Source organism: Cygnus olor, chromosome 11 (assembly GCF_009769625.2).
Source record: "Cygnus olor isolate bCygOlo1 chromosome 11, bCygOlo1.pri.v2, whole genome shotgun sequence".
Taxonomy (NCBI): Eukaryota; Metazoa; Chordata; class Aves; order Anseriformes; family Anatidae; genus Cygnus; species Cygnus olor.
Genome location: NC_049179.1, coordinates 19,076,403 through 19,101,832, shown reverse-complemented (window position 1 = coordinate 19,101,832; position 25,430 = coordinate 19,076,403). Strand labels below are relative to the sequence as shown.

The window sequence follows — 25,430 nt, the reverse complement described above, 5'->3', positions numbered from 1 at the left end:
GCTATATAAGCCACCTCGCCGCGCAGGCTGCGGGGAGGCTCGTGCTTCGCCCGCTGCAGCGGCAGCACCGAGCCCCTGGGAAGCTCCTGCTCCTGCTCCTGCTCCTGCTCCTGCTCCTGCTCTCCTCCTCTGCAAATTCCTTCTTCCCGCAGCTGCTCCAAGCCCTCGCTCCCCCGGACCGCAGCGTGGCTGGCGGCGAGAGGACGGGACGTTCCTTCGTTGATTTTTTTTATGGTTTTTGTAGGTAAGAACAAAAAAGGAAAAAAAAAAAAAAAGTCCCACTAAGTTTTTTTTTTTCCCCTCTCTCCGCAGCAGGCGTTATATAACTCTGCTGGGTAATTAAGGCGGCGTAATTACAAGTGGCTGCGATTGTGGAGGTGGGAGTTCCTCGCTGGGGAAGCCCAAGGGTGGCCGACGGCTGGGTATATACGTGGCGAGGCGGCTCACGGGACTGCAGGGCGTGCTCGGGTCAGCGTTCGGTGGCATCGCGGGGCTCCCATTCATCCCAGTGCGACCTCTCGCTCGCTAACTGGGCTTGGCACAGGGCTCGGAGCAGGGCTCGGGGACAAAGGCGCTCTGCTCCCACGGGGCTGCCGGAGCTCCGTCCTGCACCGCCTTGGGCTTGAGCCCACCTGCCCTGGGGGGGGGGGGATGTGTCCCCCGCACCGGCACAAAACCCTGCGCTGAATGAGTCGCAGCCAGCTCCCGAAATAGCCTGCGAGTGGGAATCGGGCTTTCCGCCCGCATTCATTTTTCCTGGTTATTGTCTGGCTGGAAGTTCGTGACCCCGCCGTAAGCCCACAAAATCCCGCTCATGTGTTGCTCGTTATTTGTGCTTGACTGGGATCCGCCGAGCTGTAATCAAAGCGTTTCCTATTCCCAGAGCCCCCGTGCTCGGAGAGGTTCGTTCACGCTGCTTGCAAGCAGCAAGGTGCTTTTGCTGCCGCCGGTCGCTGACAGCTTCGTTTTGTGGGTAAACAGGCACTGAGCAGTGACAGCAACTTTTTCCCCCGAATTCATTAATTTTGGGAGCGTAAACAAAGCACCTGTAGCTGAGGCTGGTGTCACTGTGGATAACAGCAGCTCAAATGCTCGGTACCTTCCGAAATCAAATGCTGGAAACCCCAGGGCTAAGTGATTTATTAAACACCAGCTGCAGCAGCCGAGCTGGAGGAGAGAAACACAGAGCCTCAACCCCTCACCTCTGCATGCAAAAAAAAAGAAGAAAAAAAAGGAAAATATTTGGCATCTGGCTGCAAGGACTTGGTTTGTGCGTGGGGTTTTACGCTCTCAGTGGTGCTCGGGAGCCTTCCCCTCCCGGGACACGCCACGAGCAGCGGGACAGGGCAGAGCAGGGCATGGGGGCCGAGGCAGAGGCTCTGCAGAAACACTTAGCCTGCAAAAGGGCCCGGCAAGGAGATGTCGTTAAAAAGCAGAGCTCTGCAGAATAGATTTAGGATCAGGGCTGAGATGTGATGGTGAGAAGCAGAGGGACACGGCACAGATGTGCCACCTCCACTGGGGGACAGACGGACGGGAGCTGCTGTCTGTGGGGGACGGGCTGCCCTTTGAGCAAAAGCTTCTGCGATTTCTTCTGGATCGGGGCGGTTTTGGGTGCTAGATCAGGATGGCCCCGCAGGGTGTTTTGCTGGGAGAAGCATCCCGCAGGTGGCTGGCACTGCAATGAGCCCTGACCCGGCCGTGCTTCTCCCCGCAGGTCTGGGGAAGGCGCGGGACGGCTGCGAGTACTCGAGGAAGCCCCCGGTCACCTCTGGACACCGCCATGGTCACCGCGAGAGGATGGCTGCTGCTGCTGCTGCTCCTCCTGGGAGCCACGGCCGGTTTAGGTGAAGGTCACCCCTTGCTATTCACGTCTCAGTGCTGTCCCCGGCCAGGGGGACACGGGCAATGCCATGGGTGGGCACGGCGAGGGCAGGCACTGCATCCTCTTCTCCAGGAGAAGATGCGTGGGGCTGCTGGATCTGCGTGCTGCCAGCCCTCGCACGGCGCAGCACGCCAAGGAGCTGAGCCATGAGGACCCTACCCGCTTTGCTCGGGAGGGTTTTGCAGAGAAACGTGCTTGCAGGCTCTTCGGATTTGTTTTCCGAGGCTATACAAGAATTTCACCCTGAAGTGCTCTGGCCAGATGCCCGGGGATAAGAACAGGGAGGGTCAGTGCTTAACGGGGACGTGCCCAAAAACCCCGTCCTGCGCTGGGCAGCTTTGGGCTCAGCTCCCCAGCTTAAGTCCGAGCTCATCCCCTCGGGTTCGTTTCTCCCCCATGTAGGGGAAGGCAGGATGTATTTTATGCTTCCAGATATAAAAAGATGATTTGGTCATAGCTGCTCCAACACAAAGGGCAGCGAGCCTGAAATGCGACAGCACCGGGGGAAATCCCAGCAGGAGGGACGCGGGGAGGGCTCTGAGCACAGCCAAGCCATGCCCGACCACTCAAATCTAATTAACTTATTATTAATCTGTTTTAATCTCCAATTTGTTAATTTGTTGACCCCCTAGGTCAAAGGCTTCTGAGGCAAAACCTCGGCAGGATCCAGATAGGACAGAAAACCTTCAGCCCGCTGGTGATGCTCAGCTTAGAGAGTGAGTTGTCTCCCGCCTCAGGTGGCTTTCCCGTGCTGGGGAAAAAGATATTGGCGCGTATTTTTTTTTTTCCAACCTTAATTTTAAAACAAATCAGTTCATGGGAGTAGGTGGGACATTTAGGCAATGGAATAAATGCTAATCATTCGTGACCTCCTGTCGGGTTCGGGCTCTCGCTGACACACGCCGCTGGCTCCTCTCCTGGAAAGCTGAAGGTCAAGTGCATGACCACAGCCCGGCCCAGGAGGCTGAGGACAGTGCAGTGAGGGCACGGCGCGTTACACCCAGCCCTCCCACCCCGTGGCAGGCGTGTGTCCCCCCGGTGGCCTCTCTGTGTGTCCTACATCGTGGGGCGGGGGTTTGGGGGCTTCCCAGCCTCCCATCCCACTCCCGTGGGGCTGAGCTGTGGGATGGAGGTGAGAATTGAAGCTCAGAAAATACGGACGTGGGCGGCCAGGCAGAGGGTTTGCACCTCTCCCTTCTGCCTGCTGAGAGAGGTTTTTAGGGAAGCTCTCAGGAAAACTGCAGCTTCCCAACTTCTCCTCCAAGTGGATGGCCCTCAGTCGTGCTGGGTCTGGAGCTCACAGAGCAGGTGTTAAATTGTGCTACTTCAGGAAGAAATAAAGCAAAACCTTGAGGTTTTGGCCAACACCAAAGCAGCACCTACCCTCGGCTATGAGCAGGGAGCCAGAAGCTCCATTTTTACCTCTGGGGGTGGGTGCACAAAACCTCCCTGGGCTGTTCAGCTGGGCTCAGTGCAGCCACGAGGGTCACAGCATGCGTCCTCTGCCCACAGGTACGAGGAGCAGCTCTCGCCGGGGAGCCCCGACCTTCGCCTACGCCAGACGCAGTACGTCCCTGCCCGCACGCACCCTCGGCTTCTCCCCATCCTCTGCTTCTTGCTTTTTCCACTGTCAAGGTGCTACCCTGAGCTTTAAAATGCCATTTTGCTCCACGGGACTCCCCTCCTCCTTTCCTACCATCACCAGCCCCGCAGACTGAAGCAGCTGATCCCAAATGAGCTAAGCAGGGCTGTGAAGGATCTTACAGAAACCCCACTTCAATCTGCTGCACATGAAACCTTGGGGCAAATACGTTTATCGGTGTGCCTCCTGGAAAAAGGCTGTCTCCAAGCTCACCTGCCCCTGCATCCCCTCTAAATCATCCCCAAATTGTTAACTAATGCCTATCAGTGTGCCACTCGGGATGCTGAACGGGGATGTCAGTGTGCCAACAGATTAAAAACTCGCCCCGCTAAGCCAAGCTCTCACTCCACAACAGACCTTACTCTTCCGTGGCTGCTGTCATTGAAATGCTTTTTTCCAGCCACCAGAACCCATTTAAACACCTGCTTTTGGAAGCCAGTTTCATTTTTGAACAGTCCAGCCTCTGTCTTTCTAGCAAGTAACCTAACCTGGCTTACAACAAAGCTGGCGGAAGAGTAGGTGTGGGAGATGACACGGTACCCGCACGCGTTCCCAAGAGACCTCATTTTTAGAAACTTTAGTCGCAAGTGCATCCTCGTAAACATTATTAGAACATTGACATTTAAAAATAAACCCAAACCACATGCTTGGAGTGGATCTCATCCATTCAGGCAGCTTAAACTAATACCACCTAGTAGCCTTTTAAAGAAATTCCTTTAAACATCTAACCGCAAGCTAAACTTTCAAAAAAACCCTTTGTATTTTACAAATCAGCTGGTCCCCAAAATGCTCAGCATTCTCAGTAGCATCTCAGGCTTCTGTTTTGCACACAGTAAAGCTGGGGCTCTCAACAAGACACACGCTTCCCCTACAGAGAACACATGCTGAAGCATGCTTAAAGACATTCAATACGAGCATACCAACAATTTTACCCTTTTTTTTTTTTTTAAAAACCACATTTGAAATGCAGGCGAGCGCTGCCCCTCAGACAGCATTTAAATGACAATGTGTGTTTGATTTCCTTTAAGCCAAAGTTATTCAAAACTAAGCATGAGCTGCGTGCACTCTGCACCCCTTGAGTTTATCTTAATCATCCTGAATTCGGTAGCCTGCAGGGAAGTAAGTCAGAAGCATTCAGGCGCCTTCTCGTGCTTTATTTCCCAGCTCCCTGACCATGCTTTGAGTTTGTTTAATCCATGTGGTGCGTGATATCCAAATACAAACGCGTAGTCGGAGCTACATAGAAGCTGTTAAGAAAACTGCCTGTTTTAGGGCAGCCGTACGTGTAATGTGCGTCGCAGTAACACACCAATGATGTTATTCAAGGTCCACCGGTGCAAGATTCAAAAAGGTTTTTGTCTCCATGGTCGAAATGGAGCGAGTGCTCAGCAAAGTGTGGCCAAACCGGTGTGCAGAAGCGTACCAGATCCTGCCTAGCTGAACACCTCTGGGGCGTGCACTGTAATGAAGCAACTGAGGAAGGGCGGCTCTGCATTGGACATGTCTGCTCAGGTGCTCCTATAACCTCAATTACGTCCTGATCTCACCACTGCATGGGTGTTTTACTCCCTTCGTGGCCTTTTTTCCATCTTTCTCCTTGCCAGAGTTCTGAGAGATGCAAAACCTGGTGTCTTCCCAGGCAGGGCTGGAACATACAAAGGGAGCAGAGCATAAAGACTGGATAGCCAAACAACAAGATGAGGGGGATCCAGATGCAGGGAAGCAACAGGAACCCATAGAGATCCTGGGGATATAGGAAAATCTTGTAGTCTCGATACAACAGCAGCTCTCAAAGCGCAGTCAGTGTCTGCAGGCTGCTGCCTCCATGCAACCAGACCCAGGAAGGAGAAGAGCGGGAAATATTGAATTGCCACAGCCTCGCTAAAGCAGCGTATAATTAATTATATTATTCTTGTACCCCTCTTTTCAGCAAATCACTCTGAAAACAGTCAGTGTTTTCTCCAAGAAAGTTGTTTTGGGTTTTCCCTATTTCTTCCATTTATTTAGAGCAATGAAAAAATTATCACAGAGCTGCTGTACAGGGATGCTCTGTGACCATAAAGGAATGACCTGAACCCTTGCAAAAGGGAAGAAGTGGGAATTATTTAGGATTAACTGCTATAGGCAACGACAATATTTCAGAATCACTGTTTGGGAGACCACTCATTAGACCTATCAGATAATGCTCATCTGGCAAGTAACCTACGTCCAGAACAAGTCAGGATACTGTTGAATAAGGGGAGACAGCTTTTAAAATACACCAGTGCTGTGACATTTAGTTGGTAACAGAAACCTACAAAGTTGAAGGCGTTTGGATGTGTGATATTGCCAGGGTTCAGCTAAGAGCTCACATGCAGATCTGGATTCAAGTTTCCCTGAAATTCAGCCCTTTGGGGATGGTAAATAAAAGTTGCTAGCTGTAATTATATCCACGTGGCTGCTTTCTACTAATTGTAAGGTTCAGAACTACATCACCCCCGTGTTTCTAATGCACAGCTGTTGATAATCTGTAAAAATATGTTTTGCATCCAATTTATTCCTTATGCCCTATCTGCCTTATTGCATCTAAATTAAAAGCAGGCACGAGACCGTGCTGTGAGCAGGACGGGGACTCGGGCTGCTTTCTGACCCGCCTGCCTCCCCTCCAGCCTGCAACATCACGTGCCCCATGGGCCGCGTGAACGCCGACTGCGACGCCTGCATGTGTGAGGATGTGACCCTGCACGGAAAGGTCTCCCTTGAGGACGGCTCGCCCGCTGCCGATGCCCGGGTCTACCTGCAAGCCAAGAAACTCAAGCTGTTGACGACAGCTGACAACAAGGGCACTTTTAGGATCCCTGGGGTCTGTCCCGATGGCAAAAACACCCTTAAAATAAAGAAAGCCAAATATGCAACGGCTGCCGTCACCGTGCCCGAGACCAACAGAAGAAACCTGGCGCTCCAAGTGCAGCTGCAAAGATCAGGTAGCCCCGAAGAGATGGGGGAAGTTCAGCACTGCTGAAAGCAGAAGGCTTTATGCAGTTATCAGAAATAAGACTAATGAGGTGGCCTTTCCTTGTCCTGCAGGCAAACCCTACATTGTAAAGAGTCCCGATGACAAGGCGAGGAGAGTGGGGCAGAGCGTGGCGCTCTGCTGTGATGCCGTGGGGACTCCGGCCCCCGACCGCTACCTCTGGTAAGGAACTTGAGTTTGGTCCCATACCCTCGTGGCAGGCAGAAGTCTTCACTGTTGCACATACTTGATTTTTACCTCCTTACTCTCTTACATAAAGGCGTTGTGGTTTTTTTAAGCTATAAAACTGTGTGCTTAAATACACTGAGAACCCACCGCTACAACTGATGGTTTCCTGGAGATTTGCAGAGTTGGCATTTCTCACAGGTGCAGTAATGTAATCCGCATAGGGACTTAATGGAAAAAACATACAAATAGGGCTTTGAAAAACCTCACCAGGTGTGACTGGCAGCTGTGTCTGGAACTGTTTTTAGGTGAAGCCCCTGTAAGGATTTGTAGCCTGACTAGCACCCCATACAACACAGTGGAGAGATGTTTTTAAGTACAACCGCAATACTGAAAGGGCAGCTCCTGGGACGTAGCTGCTCTGTGATATTGGAGGTGAAGCTGATGGAAGAGGTCTGGCAAAATCCACACAGCAGGACACAGAAGGGGCAGAATCCAGCCTTTGCTCTGCACCAGTCATTTAGTCAGGCTCTGTCCCATTAACTGTCTGCCTATTCCTGGCAGGTACCACAACGGCTCACTGCTGGACCCCTCCATATACAAATATAAAAACAACCTGATTCTGAAGAACCTCAACAGAGGCCAGGCAGGAGAGTATTTCTGCAAGGCCAGCAGCGATGGGGGTTCAGCAAAGTCCCAGTCTGCCAAGCTTTCTGTAGTAGGTAAGAAAAACGTGCATGATGCACTCCAAAACAGCTGGGGAGGCAGTGGGGTGCAGAAAACAACGCTCAGGAATTGTCACACATGTGGGAAAGAAAAGGCGCAGGAAAAATATTCAGCCTTTATCTCACACATCCGCTAGCAGATAAGCCTGAGTGAGCTGGTTATCGGCCAGATGCTCTCTACAAACTGGAGCTCTGGGATTTCAGATGACCTGCCAAACTCAATTTGCTGGGCATGGTCATTTCTCACTGTAATTGCTGCCTGGCATGTGAATTTTGTATTTATTTATTTATTTTTAAATCTTGGGACCCATTTCGGTCTGTCCATAGCCATAAAGCCAGGCAGCTGCAGAACACCTAGCTGAGGCTGTTTGATGGCAGTGGCAGGAAAGCAGGAGCTGGGACACTCCTGCAACCAGCACTGCTCTTAATTGGGTACCTCAAGTTACAGTTGAGCACCTGCTTCACTGAAACAAAGGCCAGATGAACTCAGCTAAACAAAATTCTGCAAACCATATGTTTTATCGCTGCAAAAACCTGCGACTGGAAGCAATGTTTAGCTCTGAGGGTTTCAGACCACGTACAGATGACTGTCCAATTATTTCATGCTGCTCATTAAGAAATCCTATTCAACAGGAAGACAAGAGGCAGCCTGCGACCCCCAGCCCCAAAGCCACCTCATCCGTCTTCCGCACGACTGTTTCCAAAAAGCAACTAATTCATTCTACTACGATGTGGGCAAATGCCCAGCGAAGACCTGCGTTGGGAAGCTGGATAAAGGACTGCGGTGTAAGGACAACGTTGCCTACTGCTGCGGGGCATCCAAGATGGAAACGAGAGAGATCCCATGCAATGGGTACACGCTCCCCACTAAAGTCACTGTAGAATGCGGCTGCAAGAAATGCACCGAGACCAGAATAACGGTTCGAGGCAGAGCCACAGCAGCAGATAACGGCGAGCCGCTCAGGTTTGGCCACATCTACATGGGGAACAAGAGAGTGAGTATGACCGGCTACAAGGGAACCTTCTCCATCCCCATCCCCGCAGATACCGAGAGACTGGTTCTGACTTTCGTAGATCGGCTGCAGAAGTTCGTGAACACAACGAAAGTTCTGCCGTTCAAGGAAAACGGAGGTGCTGTGTTTCACGACATTAAGTTACTAAGAAAGAAAGCCCCTGTTACGCTGGAATCCACTGAAACCAATGTGATTTCTTTGGGAGAAATGGAAGAAGATGATCCAATTGCCGAATTAGAAATTCCTCCTGATTCATTTTACAGGAAGAATGGAGAACTTTACAGAGGCAAAGTGAAAGCCAGCGTGACGTTTCTGGACCCAAGAAACATCTCAACAGCTGCTGTGACACAAAGTGACCTGAACTTTGTAGATGAGGAAGGAGACGTATTCCCGCTCCGCACGTATGGCATGTTTTCCGTGGACTTCACTGATGAACGGGGCACCGAGTCCCTTAACGCAGAGAAGGTGAAGGTTCATTTGGACACTGCTCAGATCAAAATGCCCGAGCACCTGCAAGAGATGAAGCTTTGGTCACTGAACCCTGAGACAGGATTATGGGAGGAAGAAGGGGACTTCAACCTTGAGAAAAGCAGACGGCGCAAAAGAGAGGAGAGAACTTTCTTGGTTGGAAACATGGAGATCAAAGAAAGGCGGCTTTTCAACCTGGACGTCCCAGAGAGCAGACGGTGCTACGTCAAAGTCCGAGCGTACAGAAGTGAGAGATTTCTGCCAAGTGAGCAGATCCAAGGGGTAGTGATTTCTGTTATAAACATGGAGCCAGAACCAGGATTCTCTTCCAACCCCAGAGCGTGGGGTCGTTTCGACAGCGTGGTCACTGGTCCCAACGGCGCCTGCGTGCCAGCTTTCTGTGACGAGCAAAACCCAGAGGCCTATGCAGCTTATATTTTGGCAAGCCTGGGGGGAGAAGAACTTGAAGCCGTGTCCTCTGCTCCCAAACTTAATCCCAATGCTATTGGGGTCCCACAGCCATATCTCAACAAGCTCAACTACAGGAGAACAGACCACGAAGACTCAAACACCAAGAAAACTGCTTTCAGCATTAACATGGCCAAGCCGAGTCCAAATTCCGCAGATGAGAACAATGGCCCTATTTATGCCTATGAAAACCTAAAAGAATGCGAGGAAGCTCCATACAGCGCCGCTCACTTCAGGTTTTACAGGATAGAGGGAGACCGGTACGACTACAATACTGTTCCCTTCAGCGAAGACGACCTCATGAGCTGGACCGATGACTACCTGGCATGGTGGCCTAAGCCCATGGAATTTAGGGCCTGCTACATTAAAGTAAAAATTAACGGACCCCAGGAAGTGAACATAAGGTCTCGCAACATGGGCGGGACACATCCACGTACCATTGGCAAGCTCTATGGCATCAGGGACGTGCGCAGCATCCGTGACTCTGAGCAGCGGGACGTGTCGGCAGCCTGCCTGGAGTTCAAGTGCAGCGGCATGCTCTACGACCAGGACCGCGTGGACCGCACGCTTGTGAAAGTCATCCCCCAGGGCAGCTGCCGCCGCGAGAGCGTTAACAGCATGCTCCACGAGTACCTGGTGAACCACCTCCCCATGGCTACGAACAACGATTCCAGTGAATATACAATGCTGGCGCCTCTTGACCCGCTGGGGCACAACTACGGCATCTACACCGTCACTGACCAGGACCCGAGGATTGCCAAGGAGATCGCTCTGGGCAGGTGTTTCGATGGCACCTCCGATGGCACCTCCAGAATCATGAAGAGTGATATCGGCGTCGCGTTGACTTTCACCTGTTCGGAAAGGAGCGCAGCCGAGCAAAGCATATTTGAGTCCCAGAGGAACTCGGGCCAGCAGTCCATAGTGGTGCCGCCACCCCCAAGGGAGAGTCCTGCGTTCCAAAGGCAGCTGGGAAGCCGCCGAATCACCCAAAGCAGGGTCCCGATGAGAGGTCAATGGCCTTCCTCTTACTAAAGATATACAGGAGTCTCAGTAAAGTCAATCGCATTTGATTCAATATAACCTGAAAGGAACATCCAGCTGCAAGTAACTTCATTCAAAGCAGGTAGATGTCATTATTTTTGAGATGTGATTAAGGTGCCTCTTTTTTCTTTTTACATTGCACCAGAAAGGAAAGATATGGCCAAAACTGGGGGCCAGTAGTTGTAGTGGGTTTCTGCCTTATTAAAAGCATCCAAAAAAAAAGTTCTGCCTGACTTTAAAAAGCTTCACAATAGCCTAAAGAGAGGATTAAACACGCAACTCACTTAAGACGTGTATATAAGACATTCTTCTGGTCTGCATCTGCAGACTTTGCCAGCCCAAGTACCTGTACAGTAGTTGATAACATGAAAAGGAATAAACTGATTTCCTGATACTGAATTCAACTGCAAGGTTTTGTACTTGAAATGTAAGTATTTTATTTATTTCTAGCTTGTTTTAGATGACCGTATTCAAGCTAAACTACTGGCAGCTGCATTTCTAAGAACTCACATGCTTGACAGCACAGAGAAGCCATGTGGATTTGTAGGCTCCACATGGATAAAATTATGTCTCTCTCTTGCTTCTTGCATTATTTGAGAAGAAAATCCTTGCTCTACAATAGGGTAGATTAATAAAAGTCATTTTGTAATTTTGACAATGCTGTATTCCCTTTGTGTTTGACATGCCCAAGTAAATAAACCATGTGTAGAGCTGACAGAAGAATAATCTGCAACATTTCTTTTCAACAAATGGGTCAAAGCTTTTTGATGCGAGACTGATCCTGGGTATGGGAAAGTGGTTTGGCAGGTAGCTGCTGCTCCCTTTAAGTCCAGGGCTTCGCCACAGCACGCTGCATTCAGGGAATCTCCAGTCTCCCATGAGCAGCACCAGAACCATGAGATATGGAGAGGCAGCGACTGTTAGGAGGTGCAGAGCAGCAGGTCTGAGCGAGGGATGAGCACTAAAAGGGAGCAGCAGGGCTCCCAGAGGGGGGACAAGATGGGGGGGGAAAAGGGCTTTAAGGATGACAGCAAGTAAGGGAATGTGGAAGCACGGCTAGGAGGTACAGAAACAGTTAGGTTTCCCTCCACATTCAGCAGCAGTGCACAGCACACTGCTGGGTAAGAAGCTGCTCTTAGCTGAAAGCACAGATGGGCACAGAAGGGGTCAGACAGATAGTGACCCGTCATTGCCCTATCAAACCCGTACGGCCTTCCCTCCACTACGTCTAGAGAGCAATTGAGGACCTCGCCAGCACAGAACATACTGTGTTTACACCCAAATATACTCCTGTCAATAAACTTTTTGGGTGCAGGCGAGCCAGTACGCCTCCAACACTGAAATCTTCACAGAGAGACCACAAAAAGGTAGCCAGTGTTCCTGAATTACAGCTGAATTCAAACACAAGCTCCAGCGTGGATTTCCCTCTCTTACCACTCAATCCTCTCCTACAGATATGAGGACAGTTCTGATACAGATCTCTTCTGTGTCTTACCTACAGCTCATGAAGGGTCTGGTGAATGTTTCAATTGCCTTTAGCAAGCTCTCGAACAGGTTCTCACGTCTGCCATGGAGCATCTCGGCTATTAAACACAAATCTGTGCAGGACTGTGCAGTGCCAACGCAGCCTGAACTATGGTTAAAAAGAAAAAACCTTTTATAATCCATGTTTTTATGTAAATTGACTATTATCTAAGAGAAATGAGAAAAGAGCTGTGGAATACTCTGGCACATCCTTCTCATACCAATGAATTTAGACTGCGTGTGTTTTCTTTTGTGTCTAGTCTGCTGCAAGAGCTTGGCGCGGGCTTGGGCCAAGGCAGCCAGTGGGGAGCATTAGCTCGGACCTTCCCACAGAGCTCTTGGCTTGCACTGCAGACTCGCAGAGAAATGCCTCTTCTCTCCACTCCCCTCCTCCTCTGCAGACAGACAGCCAAATCCTGGCCCTGGTTTCATCACTTCGAGGGTGAAGTAACACAAATGACTTCTACAGACCAACACAGGAGTTCCACAGAGGAAAGCAGGCTCAGGATCTGGTCCCTGCACTTCACGGGTGCTCAGCAGAACCAAACGGCAGAGTTTAGGGCTCTTCCCCTTGGGAAGAAATTTGTTTAACAGCAATTAAATGGTCACAGACCTACGGCCTGAAATTCTGCCTATCCATCAAACAGCAAGAAGCTCTCCAAGTTTCCCCAAACAGTCCCCCACTGCAGCTAAACTCTGACTTGGAGAAACAAACTTCTCTGCACTCAGAGTCCCTGAGCTCTCAGAGGAGGCTGCTGGCAGAGTGCATTGGATACAAAGCAAGACAGAGGTTTCCAACATAGGCACTGACGTGCTATTAACAGAAAACCAGCCAAAAAAAAACCACTCGGTGCTAACACTTCTTCACCACTGATAAGTCACCACGCCAAAGACATCAAGAGCTTTTCTAGGATAAAAGCTACAATAGATTCTAGCGTCCACCCCTCACACAAGTTTTATGCTGTAGTGTAGTTCTGACTTCCAGCTCCTTAGCGCTCGTGTTTATGGTCAGTGCACTGCAGTGTCTCTTCTGCAACCTGAAACCTAAGGCACACTCCCACATATCAAAGGAGAGCATCAGCCCCAGGAATGCAGGAAGGCTGTAACTCAGCTCCTCCCTGTGCATTAACTTTCGGACCACCAACCTCGAGAAGCAGTCTGAAGCAGGAGACCTGGCTCCTAAACATCAGTAAGTTTGGGGCTAATGGCAAAGAAACTTCCATTAAGGTTACTTGGTTTCCAACCCTGATGACCTATCCCTCCCCTTGTTTTTAAGAAAGAGAAAATTCTGCCTCCCAGAAGCTGCCAGGCTGTCAGCAGTTAGGATAAACACAAGAAGTGAGATTCCCATCTAGCCTCAACCTTCCTATTATTCATGGATTTTACAAACAACAATTGTAAGTCTCAAGTATTCCTTTGATTAATCACCTACACTTGTTGAAATTTATTCAGCAGAAAACAGGAATAAAGTTTCCAAGGAAGCAGGGGGAGTAGTAGTGTTTGGTTATAGAACAGATGCATCCAACTGCTAGTCATCAGCATACTAGGAAACATCATTCCCTTTAACATTCACTTGAAATTCAAGATGAAATCATCCCCATCCAACACCAGAGCCCTTCTGGCATCCAAAAGTTTTGCAGTTCTACCAGCAATTTGGCTTCACTGAGCTTAAACTGAGCCGTAGCGGATGTTGGGTCTATGAATACCTCTGCTATGTTTCCTCTCTCTGAGAGGAGGACAGCTGTTTTATTTCATTAGTGTCACTTTCCAATTGCTAGGGTGGCTGTGCTTGACCCTCATCAGTGGTCCTGGGGATTGAATCACCCTGCCTATGTTCCAGAGCCAACCTTGACATGCTATTCCACACCTCATCAGTGAATGCCCCATTTTTGTCTTGTCTGTTCTGCAAAAATAATCAGATTTTCATTACCTACTGGGTTAAATCCCTACAGAGCTAGGTGAAGGCAAAGTTTCCAGAGAGACATTTTGGCTAACAGCTGCCTGGGGAACACCAATTCCCTTTAAAGCTTCTCTACCATGTCGAAAATAGCACGTCAAAGATTTCCTCCATAAAAAATAAATTAATCTTAGTCTCTTTTCCTCCATAAAAACAACTGGGTAAAGTCATGCACATTCTGAGCTAGGACAATTAACTGCTAAGCTACAAAAAAACGGTCTAATCTTTGAAAATCTCTTGTATAGAAAGGAACTCTGAGAAGATTAAATTGAAAAGCTATAGGTATCCCAGCTACATTACTGTTTAGGCATTAATTGATATTAAACAACTGAAGACATTCCAAACCTGATTTTGAGATCATCTGCCAAGCAACCTCCTTTTTCCCCCCTAAGAGATGCAGTGAGCACCATCTAGTGGGTTTCTGAGTGCATGCCATCTCAAACTCCCTGTAAAACACAAACCCTTCACTGTTACCATATGCTTTAGAACTGAAACTACCACCTGCCACCAGTGACTAACAGCAATAGATCTCACACAACGCATAATCTAAAACTGTTGGCAAGAGACGTACAAATTGCCCTACAGATTATCCCCGATGCTAACATTTAAGAGACACTGCCAGTTGGAAATTGATATTCCACCTACCAGCATTAATGCCACCCAGCAATAACATTGCTTTGCTCCGTGTCATTTTGGAAATGCATGCAAAGCTACACTGTGCATACCACTCTGATCAAAGGGTTTTGCTCTCTGAATAATTTAAACATAGCAGAAGAGTGGAACAGCATTTTTGGTACATTCTGAAGTGATTTCAGAGGATCTTTCTTTGGACCCACGCTGGGATACAGACAAAGCTTTGCTATTTTGATGCCAGAGCAGGTTCAAAAAAAGGAAAGGACACGAGGAAGTTGCAAGAACTTCCAAAGAATTTTCTCAAAAGTTTTAAAATTACTGCAGCATAAGTTGCACCCTTGAATCTGTGGTCAGAAACAAAGGGAATTCTCTACAGAAAGCCAACTCCCACCTCACTGCTGTTTCCAGCTTTTGACTCGCATTTACAGGCATGGATTTCTTGGAGGATCACGTGTTCCAGAAAACCTGTCAGAGGCAGATTAATTGTTGAACCAATGGCAATGAAAGAGGAATACTGCAGCATCTGCTTTAACAGATGCTTCTTCAGAAACATTTTAATCCATGTTATATAACACCTTTTTTTAGATTTGGTTTCTTTCATTCAGTGAGTCACACTCAAGCATGTCAAGCTCCTGTCACCTTGATGTAAACCTCAGGAATTCAACACGACTTCAGTTTTGACTTCCAGACATGAGTGTTTGAAAAGACATGAATCCCCTGAAATATCTAAAGAGCCAGAAGTACATGCAAAAGAGGGTATGTCCTGTAATTATGTTTTTTTTTTTGGGGGCTTACAAAATTTCTGTGACAATGCCATAAATATGGAGCGAAGAGAAGGGAACAAATTGAGCAAACAACGCTACAGCAGCTCTTAAGATCTATCTGGTCTTTAGATTAGTTCTCTAATTTATCTGGTCTGGTTCAAGAATAGAAAAAAAGGAATGGTTGATCACATGGAATATGAGACTTCCCAGAAAATCCCACCTAGCAAACAGAACCAACAGAGGCATATGACCAACTCTACACAGCTCCAAATATGGTATTTTATCAAGAAACTGCAAACAAAGTACAGGACATTTTGTGTTAAGGGTAGTTAACTATAAGAAACCTAGCATGGACAGGTGAAGGTTTTCCAGATACTCTCAGTTAAAGCTACTCACCTCAACGTGGGGATACAACAGCAGAGTTTAAGGTCCACAAGAAAATCAAACTGTCAGAGGGCATTAGACTTTGAGGCAGAGCAGATATCAGACAAATTGCATCTGTTATTTTTGCTAGATAATATTCCATAGGTAAGTATCGCAAAGATGCGATTAAAACATTGCATGGATATTCTTTTGCAATAAATCCTATCAGAGATGAAGATATTTGACAAACGATTTAGCAATGAAACAGGCTTCTGTTCTGAAAATCTTGCTTTTGTGAAACTAAATATGAAGTACAGAGATGACAAGGATTTTAACATTTCTAGATTAAAGTAACTGTGCACATCTTATGCTTTGAAGTTATATTGAAAGTCCCCCAAAATAAACTGAAAGCACTGTACAAAAATAAATTTATTACCCAACAGCAGAAACAGAAATTTATTCACTGTCTTCAGAGTTCAGAGATCCTCTTCCTTAATGGGGAAAAGGAAATGAACATCATCAGCACCACGATGAAAACATGCAGATGACAGTCACGTCAAACATTCTGGGGAGGAAAACCCTAAACCAAGTTAAACGCTATAGTTGGGCATTGAAATATTTTTATATTACTATTAACTTACAGACATCTTTTAAGATACATCTATTGTTTTATATCCTGCACCAGTATTTCGCTCTTTGAGAGTCTTTTTTGCTGGGCTAAGTCTGAGTGTTTGAAATCTGCATTCCTGATGAACCGTTCTCGAGTTCTGCTGGAACCAGGGGTGCATATACCCATTGTAGAAGTCAACTGCTCTAAGTTTCTTCTTTAGCACGACTGTTTTGATTCCAACCCAGCCTTCCTAAAAATAAAAATAGAAGTGTTTTAAATATGATAATCTCTAGCTCACCACACTGACTTAGAGAACATTTTATTTAGTGTCATCAAGTTTATGTTACGAGTCAAAATTCTCACTTGCAAACGAAAAGACTTTGTGGAAATTAAAAGTTCTTTGAGGCATTGAATAAAAAGAACGATGCTAATCTTAACTAGTTCAGTGAATAACAACAGACAATTAAAAGCTAAGCAACACAAAAATATTAAAAACCTCATATAAAACAAACAGAAGCCTACCTTGCAACGAGCTATCAGTGTTTGGGACACTTTATGGTATAGTAGTGAACCAGGAACAGCTTCATCGTCATTTAATACTTGGTCTAAAATGAAAGCAAGATCTTGCATTTTTATGTGAACAAGTAAAGACTTTGAAACACTCTCTTTTAAGCAGAATTACCCTGAATCACTATTTTGCTCAAAAATATTTTATTGTATTCTGTGTTTTATTATACATAAATGAGCAGGAAGGCATCAGAACAGTCATTCTCAAGCACTGCTCCCAGTCTCATCCACAAGTAGCCAAGCATCTGTGTGGGGCACAGCAGAGCACACAAAGCTCTCAGACTCACAGGCGACTAGAGAAAATGGTTTAAGTGACAGTGCACACAGTGATAGCTTTCCTCTTGAGCGATCCACAGACAATGGCATTAGAAGAGGATCTCTCAACTCATTCATTATAGGATTAAAATCCTCAAATATCAGGATTCACAGGACTATGCCTGCTGTTCTCTCAACATCATCACAAAGCAAGACTGTCCTTAAAATTCATCTTACGCTTGTCTTTGGGCTCAGAAACTTACTAGAATCTGAGCACATGTGAAACTTAGTTTTACTGGACTTCCAGGAAGCAGTACTTGTTTAGTACAATTGTGTACAATCTTCAAGTTAATGCTTTCAAAGAGACAAGAATTTAACTTTACAGATTAATTTAAGAGTACATACCAGCAAGATCAGGGATATTATCCACTTCCACAAAATTCATAAGCTTAACAGGACTACCCTTCCAGAGCGTCTGCAAAGGAAACTGGAAACAGAAGCAACTTGAGTTTCAGCCATCAGTTAAAATATCTATGAAACTCAGACCTGCTGGAGGACAGAAAAGGGGTTAAAAAAATCCACTCTTACCATACTTCCTATGGCACGGTGCAGCCGAATTACTTGTGCAGCTGTTTGCTCTTCCCATTTTATACAACTCTTAGCTACAGATACTTTAGGAGCTAGAAGAATAAGAAATTTAAAGATTTAGTATTTTGTTTTGCATCTTTTTGCACACAAATAGCTGTACCGATTTCATCCTGATAAATGGAAGGTTCACAGTCTAGCCCTAAGTACTTTACAAGTTCTTTTCTCCGTTTGTTGTCTATAAAAACCCAGGTTGGCTTACTTATCTTTTATTCCCAGTTACCCTCTTAAGTACACAGTGCAAACTCAATGCGTATTTACAAGCACAGCTGAGCACTTTTGTTGGTGTTACAAACATGAACAGTAATACATCAGCTCAGATTTCATGTCATTGCTAGAGATTTCATATTGCACATGAAACATCTGGGAAAGAACAACAACAAACACTGATGTAGCAAATTTGAAGAATTCTGAGGGGTGTTTCCCTCTGACTAAGCCTGAGGCAGCAGTTGGAAGACCATATTGAGAAAGGTGTCCAAACAAATAAAACCCAGCATAGTAGGAATAATCAGCTGATAAAAAAAAAAAAGAACAAGTTGTATTAGATAAAATGTGTACCTACCAAATGTTACTCCTTCTTTCGGCTGTTCTTTTTTATTTTCTAAACTTTCAGGCAAGTTTTTCAAAACTGACAGCAGCTGCAAAATATTTTTTTTGTACAGAATTTTAGCAAATTTGAGTGTATTTGCTGACAATAACAGTAAACCTAAGACATACAAATACATTACTTAATTTTTAATCAGTGAAACTTCCTCATAAGATAAGGAAAAACCCCTAAGGAAAATTGCGTCACTACATTCAGAAGCCTTATCATATACACAAACACAGCAAAGGCATTCTTTCTATTGAGACACAATTAAAAAATATGTTTTTTTTTCTGGATGATCAGGACTCTGATGTTAAACCTAGAACAGCATGAAAGCTGAAAAACACAAATATTCATTTCAATAAAAGAAGCAACTGCAGCGTTTCCACACAAAGCATGCAAGTTCTTCACTTATTAGAAGAGCAACACACAGGACCATCACGGATGGATCATTACAAACCACTCAGCTTTCTTCTCACTATGAGAAAAAGCTCAAACTAATTTTCAGATCACTCTCCTCCTAACAATTGCAGTCAACGCACAACAAGATTAAAATAGTAGGTTACAAATATTAAAAGCAAAGCATTAATCAGAAGCGACAGTAGCTTGCATGACTTTACCATGTTTGCACCCATCTTAGATAGTATCTCTTCCAACTCCTTTGTAGTACAGCGGGGAGGAACAGCAAACTCTTCTTGCTTAATAATTGGACCTACGTCAAACCTACAAGGCAGAAAAGACACAAGTTTACTGCAGGAAAAACTCTCCATTAACAGTTCAAAAGCGTACATTAAATACATTAATTCAGTTACTCATTACCTTTTGTTCATCTATTTGATGGTGTGAGAAAACTAAATTTTAATATTTGGCTCACACGGCAAAAGAGGGAAAAGAAAGTTGGATACATCTCATGTATGTAAGCAGTACTCAAGTTTCAACAAAACAAAGTCTACAGATCACAAGTACAAGACTTCAAAAGAAACAACCTGATATATTCAGAAAGAATTTTTCACACTTTTCTGAGATCTACTGTCAGGCAAACATCTAACAAAGAAAAGATCAAGCTATGACAACGTGTTTTTACAAGCCATCCAAGCAAGAGTTTGTGCTAAAGCACAAACAGATGACCCCTCTCTTGTCCCTTGGCAAGCAGTTTATTGCTCTCCCTTACGCTCACGCGTTACGGGCAACTCTGAAGTCTGAAAACTCACTCTTTTCTGTAACATCATACCCAACCTATTAATCCAGCTGCGTGGCTATTTGTTCTGTATCTGCTCCCCGTAATAATGCTAAAAATTAGAGAACAGGGCTGGGATTGCTACTGCTGGCAACAATCTAAACAGGCTGAAGGTGCTACCAAAACTGCTGCACGCTGTTATAATAAAAGATAAGTCCTTTTTATTATTTACATTATTATAGTTTTATTTATTTCTGAAATAAGTTAAAGACACAGCTTTAATATTGGCTACACATTTAAAGAAGCAGATTACTGGGAATCAATTTCTACAAAAAAAGCAGCATTTTGCCTGGCGTGACTACTGAATATTTCCATCAACAAAAACTATTTCTTAAAAGCCTTTAATACAGCAGTCTAGAGTACAAATTATGAATTCATTAAATACTGTATTTGTTTGAAGTCTGATATGGTCAGATGAAAATTTCTAATATTCAAGTTTGAAACCCTTCAACACACACATTTTAAGTAACCTATCGATTACATAGAACAGCAGCAGCGAGTTGTTTTGAGAAACACATCTAACATACCTCTTTGGTCTTATTTCCATAATTGTCACCCCAGTCACTTTGTCACCATGAAGAATCGTGTGGACTATCGGTGCAGGACCACGCCATCGCGGGAGAAAGCTGGGATGGACATTCAGCACGCCACTAAAATTGAGTATTTTAAAGTTAGAATAGGAACGGTAACTGAAACATATACAAATGGGTGTGCAGCACTGATTACACTGAAGCTACCTTAGGAATTATCTGCTCAGACTTTCTGACGTGTTACTGGTTTATACACTTAAAGGAAAATTCACACTACGTAATCTTCAGCTTCTCAGCGAATACAGAAAGGGAGACGAGAGGGGAAAAAAGGTAAGCATATTATGCTGAACATCTCCATAGCTCTCCATCAACACAGAGATAGAAGTAGGACTCAGACTAAGCAGATAACCTTAGGGAAGAAGCTCATCTTGCCTGCTACAAATCACGGGCACTGACATTCAGAAGTGGAGCCTGCTTTTTCTAATGAAACAGTGACAGATGTCTTGTCAACTCACTCACTATGGGAACTGTAGAATAAGGTCCTCGCTTAGGAGACGTCCAAAGGATGCCACCACACCAACATCAAACTGCCCCACAGGCCCCGTGTGCGGCCACTCGTGAACAGGCAGCTGGAGCTCCTGGGCACAGCTCTTCACGGGCAGGCCTCTGGGCAGGCGGGAGGGCAGGGTCACCACCTCCAACCTGGACACAAGCAAGTCCTTGCTGGGCTCCCTGAGGTGGACAAAGCACTGAAGGACTCATGCAGGCAGAGCTAAGGAGAGACAAAGGCTGGCTCACACCCACCCCTTGCTGTGGTCTGTCTCCACAATGCCTGCCTCTTCAAGTCCTATCCCCTAGACAGTCCCCAGCCCCTAAACCCTGCCACTACCCATAGTCCCACAATCCCTGGCTCCCCCTTTCAATCCCAAGCCCTGTCACCAATCTCCACAACCCTTGTCCCACTCCAAACCCTGTTCCCTTGTAGTCCCTGCTTCTTCTCCATGGTCCCACACGTAACTCCACAGTCCCTGTCCCAATGTATGGTACCTTTCCTCCCTTCCGCACCCACCCATGGGCCCTGCCCCTCCCCCAGCACCCTCTGAACCCCATCCCTGGCCCTCCCCCGGCCCCCTCAGCCCCTTCCCTTCCCCGGCCCCGGCCCTCCCTCGTTCCCCTCAGCCCCAGCCCCAGCCCCGGCCCTCCCCCGCTCCCCTCAGTGCCCCCCCACCCCTGGCCCTCCCTCACCCCCCTCAGCCCCAGGTACCCGAGCGGTACCTGGCGGCCTGCAGGGCTCGCAGGGCGGTGACAGCGAAGCGGTCGGTGCCGAAGAAGAGAACCCTCCATGGCGGCTCCCGCCTGGCCCGGGCCCCGACCCCGCCGCCCGCCGCCTTCAGCCCCTCACGCCAGGCCCGCAGCAGCCGCCCCCGCATGGCGGCCCTTCCGGCGCCTTGGGGGGACGTCACGACATGGCGCCGCGCGGCGGCTGAGGCGGGGGCGCCATTTCGGGGCGGGGAGGCGGGGTGTCAGCCCTGTGTGCTGCCTGCACGTCTCGGCCTTTTATCGTAGAATCGTAGAATTGTTAGGGTTGGGAAAGAGCCTCGAGATCATCAGGTCCAACAGTCACCCTGCCACCAATGTCGCCCACTAAACCATGTCCCCAAGCAGCACGTCCAACGTTTCCTTGAACACCCCCAGGAACGGTGACTCCACCACCTCCCTGGACAACACGTTCTGACCACTGAGAATAAATGTCTCCTCATTTCCAACCTGAACCTCCCCTGGCACAACTTGAGGCCATTCCCTCTAGTCCTATCCCTAGTTATCTGTGAGAAGAGGCCGACCCGCAGCTCCCCCCCACACCTTCCTTTCAGGCAGTTGCAGAGAGCAATAAGGTCTGCCCTGAGCCTCCCCTAGACTAAACACCCCCAGTTCTCTCAGCCGCTCCTCACAGGACTTCTGTTCCTGGCCCTTCACCAGCTTCATAGCCCTTCTCTGGACATGTTCCAGGGCCTCGATGTCCTTCTTGTAGTGAGGAGCCCACTCCACCCTCGCCTTTGTGTAAACTGACCACTCAGCCTCGGTGCTGAGATAACACAGAGAAATGTCCAGGGCAGAAAGGGATGTTGACTCTGCAGCCATTATTTCTCCCCTTTCTCCAATGCAGATGGGAAGCTGCAGTGTTAAATTCTGTGGCTGGCCCAACAGACAGCTTTGTTTTAACAGTGATTATAATTTGAAGAATGTTTTCTTGTAAGTCATGAGGTCAGGATAATCACTTAAAGAACTATCTTCTCCCATAACATAAGAAACAAAATATTTTATCATTCTACTAAGGACATTCTTTTCCCCCATGGGAAGATGTTTTTTTGTGTGTAGATGTTCATTTAGTGTAAATTACAAACACAATTCCCTATACATCTAAACGACGACATAGCCTAGTATCTTTGACATTAGGAATTTCTAAAACAGAGTATATGAGAATCTGGGAACAATTTATATATGCCAGTGAAAACATGTAAATTCTGTGGAAATAAGAGGACAGTTCATGTCAGGAGGATACACCAGGGAAGGATCATTAAGGAACATGAGATTTTGTGCCACATTAAATAGCACTATGCATTTTTACTCTCTTCTTTCTTATCTGTTTGGCCATCAACAGGGCTTTTTTCCCTCTGATATGGAGGGTGCCTCTGTCTCCACTGATAGAAACATAGGAGAACTAATGAGAAAGTGTAAATGAGAAAGGTAATCCCTACACCCCAAGAAAAGAATACCAAATACCAAGATAATTTCCTAGTTGTGTCAATGCATAAAAATCAATTGCTCCAAAAAGCTTAATTCTCTATTATTTGTGGAGCTCCATGAAAATCCTCAGTTCTGTAACATCCAGGCCGCTCCGTGCAATTCCAGTCACCTCATGTCAGGGTGTATGTGATGAAAGGATATAGCAAAAATATATTTCTGGGGAAAAAAAAAAGAAAAAAAGAAAGATAAGAAGGTAACAAGGATGCATGAATGGCTTCTGTTCAAGAAAAGATTACAGTAACTAGCATATTTCTCCTTGCAAAACAGATGTGAGGAGAAGGGCAGACTGGGAGCCTGTCTCATCATTAATAGTATGGGGCTGGTAAACAAGGAACAATTAGTTGTTGCACAAAACTAAGAGATTGCAAGAAGTATTATCAGGCACTTACTGCTATCAGGCTCCACAAGAGAGGAAGCAGTGTTTCACACAGTGTGTAATTTGATCACATAATTATCTCAGATGCTGAAAATATTCATGGTTTCCAAAAGCAGAGACAGCAATTCAGGGAAGAATTGGCTCATGGACGTGACTAGATGTGCAGCAGCCAGCTTAGACCTGAAGCAAAGGCTGATGATCTGGGAGAACATTGATTGTTCTCATCACTAGCATTAAGCTCTTGCATGGACTAAACTGAAGAAAATGTTCTGTGTGGTGCAGGAAAATATCAGCTGAGATCTTGGGTGAAACCCTGGATTTATCACCAACACTTCGTGGCCTTCAGAACGGCCAGGAACATACCACACGTGTTTGGAAGGCCCAAGCACCATCCAAAAGCTGGCAATTCAAACCCAGCACTCAAGTGCTGCTCAGTATTAATATCTTGCTCTTGGATCCAAGCACAGGAAAATTGAAAAGTGCCAGTGGCACATCTGCACTGTGTAAGGAGCTTTGCCTTCTATCTGAACAGAAGTGAGGTGAACTTAAGCCTTGGAGAGGTATTCTCAGCTCTGTCTGTAGTTAAGGCTCCTGGAAATACTTCAAGTCCATGCTGGGCTTCTGCCAGGCTTACTCATGAAATAATTAATATTTCATTTGCATTACATTTATGAAGTGGACTTAAATTCACTCTAACATAACTTAATCCCAAGTAATCCATCCTCAGCTCTGATGCAACTGTATAATTCAAATATTCTATTGTTGTTCTATGCCTTGTCCACAGTGTACATGACATTTAACTAAAGATTTGTCTGGATGCATTTTTTTACAGCAGAATGAAAGCAACAAATTGTTTCAAAAAAAAAAAAGAAAGAAAAAAAGAAAAAGAAAAGAAAAGCAGCTTTGATTTGAACTCTGCTTTTGTACATGGAAAAAAAAAATACTCTGAATGTTTAGTTATTCTGTAACCAGGCATTTCGGGTCAAAGACACAGAAGGGATCAAAAAAGATAAGCAAAATTAAAATGTCAAGGTCAAAGGAGTTCTTCCTATGAGTAGTGAAGACAAATCTTAGGAGGAAGCAGAACACAAATCAACGTCCTATCTACACTTTGCTTCCTAGCCAAAGACACTGAAAGTGTCTCCAAGAAGTAAAGAGATATCTCTCATTAAAGAATGCCAGTGTTGTCAAGGGAAGCTTGAAATAAAACACTCACAGTGGTTGCTGAAAAGATTGCTTCTGAGCGCCTTCACTGTCCTCTGGAGAAGGAGACGATTACTGGGATCAAGCACCCACTGTAACCAGTGGGAAAATGTTTTTATTTCCATGTATATTGTGCTGAGTCCTAAAGGCATCTTGGCCACGTACCTGCATCCTCCCAGTATTTTGTGGGTACAGGGGGTGAAATAGGAACTGCTTCCTGGTGCACTGATCCTTTTTACTGTCACATGCCTCCCCCCCAGGGGAAGAGGGGCAGCTGAACGCAGGCAGCCCATCCCGTGACCAGGGCTGTGGGATTTGGAAGTGGTGCAGTAGGGCATCAGGGGTCTCTCGTGCGAGAGCAACTGTCAGACACTTCTTCTGCGAACAGCACAGAGGCAGGACAGTGCCCAGACTGCTGCTGCAGAGCTGCTGAAGCTGCCCCTGACTTCCCAGGGGCTGCAGGCACTCTGTCTCTGCTGATCAGGTTTCTGCCCATGGTTTCAGAGGCTTCAGGTTAGGGAAATGCCTAACACCATCGCAAACAGCTTCCAAACAGCTCTAAATTATTATTTTTTAATATAGATACATAAGTCAAGCTATGTAGGAACCTCGGATGAAAAGGGACCTGCTGGGGCTTTGCAGTCCTGTCCTGGTCCAGCCCCTCATTTGCCATGGTTAGCTTCTCCATCCTTCTCCTCGGAGACTGCACTACGCTGGCCAGCTGTATTTTTAAATGACCCACGTTGAAATGAGGAGGGAAGAGAGCACGATTTACAGCGTGGTGGATCCCCATCCCAGAGGATGTGTCTCCGAGTGCGAGCTCTGACCCGAGCCCTGCCAGGCTGACACTGACCAGCAAAACTCTTCTGTCTGCTGGGTGACGTTGTACAGGGACAGCCAGGGGAAGCTCTGAGTTGGATGCAGAGTGGGATTCAAAAGATTAATCATTCTGGAA

At 46.5% G+C, this 25,430-nt stretch overlaps 2 protein-coding genes across 4 annotated transcripts; one reads left to right on the top strand and one right to left on the bottom strand.

Moving 5' to 3' along the window:
- Position 1: 1 nt before the first annotated feature.
- Positions 2–10,819, top strand: LOC121076093 (cartilage intermediate layer protein). 2 transcript variants are annotated; one of them, XM_040570138.1, is made up of 9 exons: positions 2–244; positions 1,718–1,847; positions 2,518–2,601; positions 3,398–3,451; positions 4,854–5,039; positions 6,176–6,490; positions 6,594–6,702; positions 7,270–7,427; positions 8,064–10,819. In XM_040570138.1, the coding sequence occupies exons 2-9, from the start codon at positions 1,784–1,786 to the stop codon at positions 10,409–10,411; spliced, it is 3,318 nt and encodes a 1,105-aa protein (XP_040426072.1). In that variant the 5' UTR covers positions 2–244; positions 1,718–1,783; the 3' UTR covers positions 10,412–10,819. The 2 variants fall into 2 exon arrangements, with proteins under 2 accessions (XP_040426072.1, XP_040426070.1); XM_040570136.1 differs by lacking the exon at positions 2–244 and adding an exon at positions 899–973.
- A 5,270-nt stretch (positions 10,820–16,089) lies between these two features.
- Positions 16,090–21,550, bottom strand: MTFMT (mitochondrial methionyl-tRNA formyltransferase). 2 transcript variants are annotated; one of them, XM_040570140.1, is made up of 10 exons: positions 21,367–21,550; positions 20,611–20,823; positions 20,089–20,211; positions 18,945–19,047; positions 18,301–18,376; positions 17,682–17,773; positions 17,499–17,580; positions 16,794–16,876; positions 16,303–16,521; positions 16,090–16,152 (listed from the first exon to the last, which is right to left on the bottom strand). In XM_040570140.1, exons 1-9 carry the CDS (start codon positions 21,519–21,521, stop codon positions 16,312–16,314), a joined length of 1,137 nt encoding a protein of 378 aa, XP_040426074.1. In that variant the 5' UTR covers positions 21,522–21,550; the 3' UTR covers positions 16,090–16,152; positions 16,303–16,311. The 2 variants fall into 2 exon arrangements, with proteins under 2 accessions (XP_040426074.1, XP_040426073.1); XM_040570139.1 differs by having other exon boundaries at positions 16,090–16,521.
- Between the last annotated feature and the right edge of the window lie 3,880 nt (positions 21,551–25,430).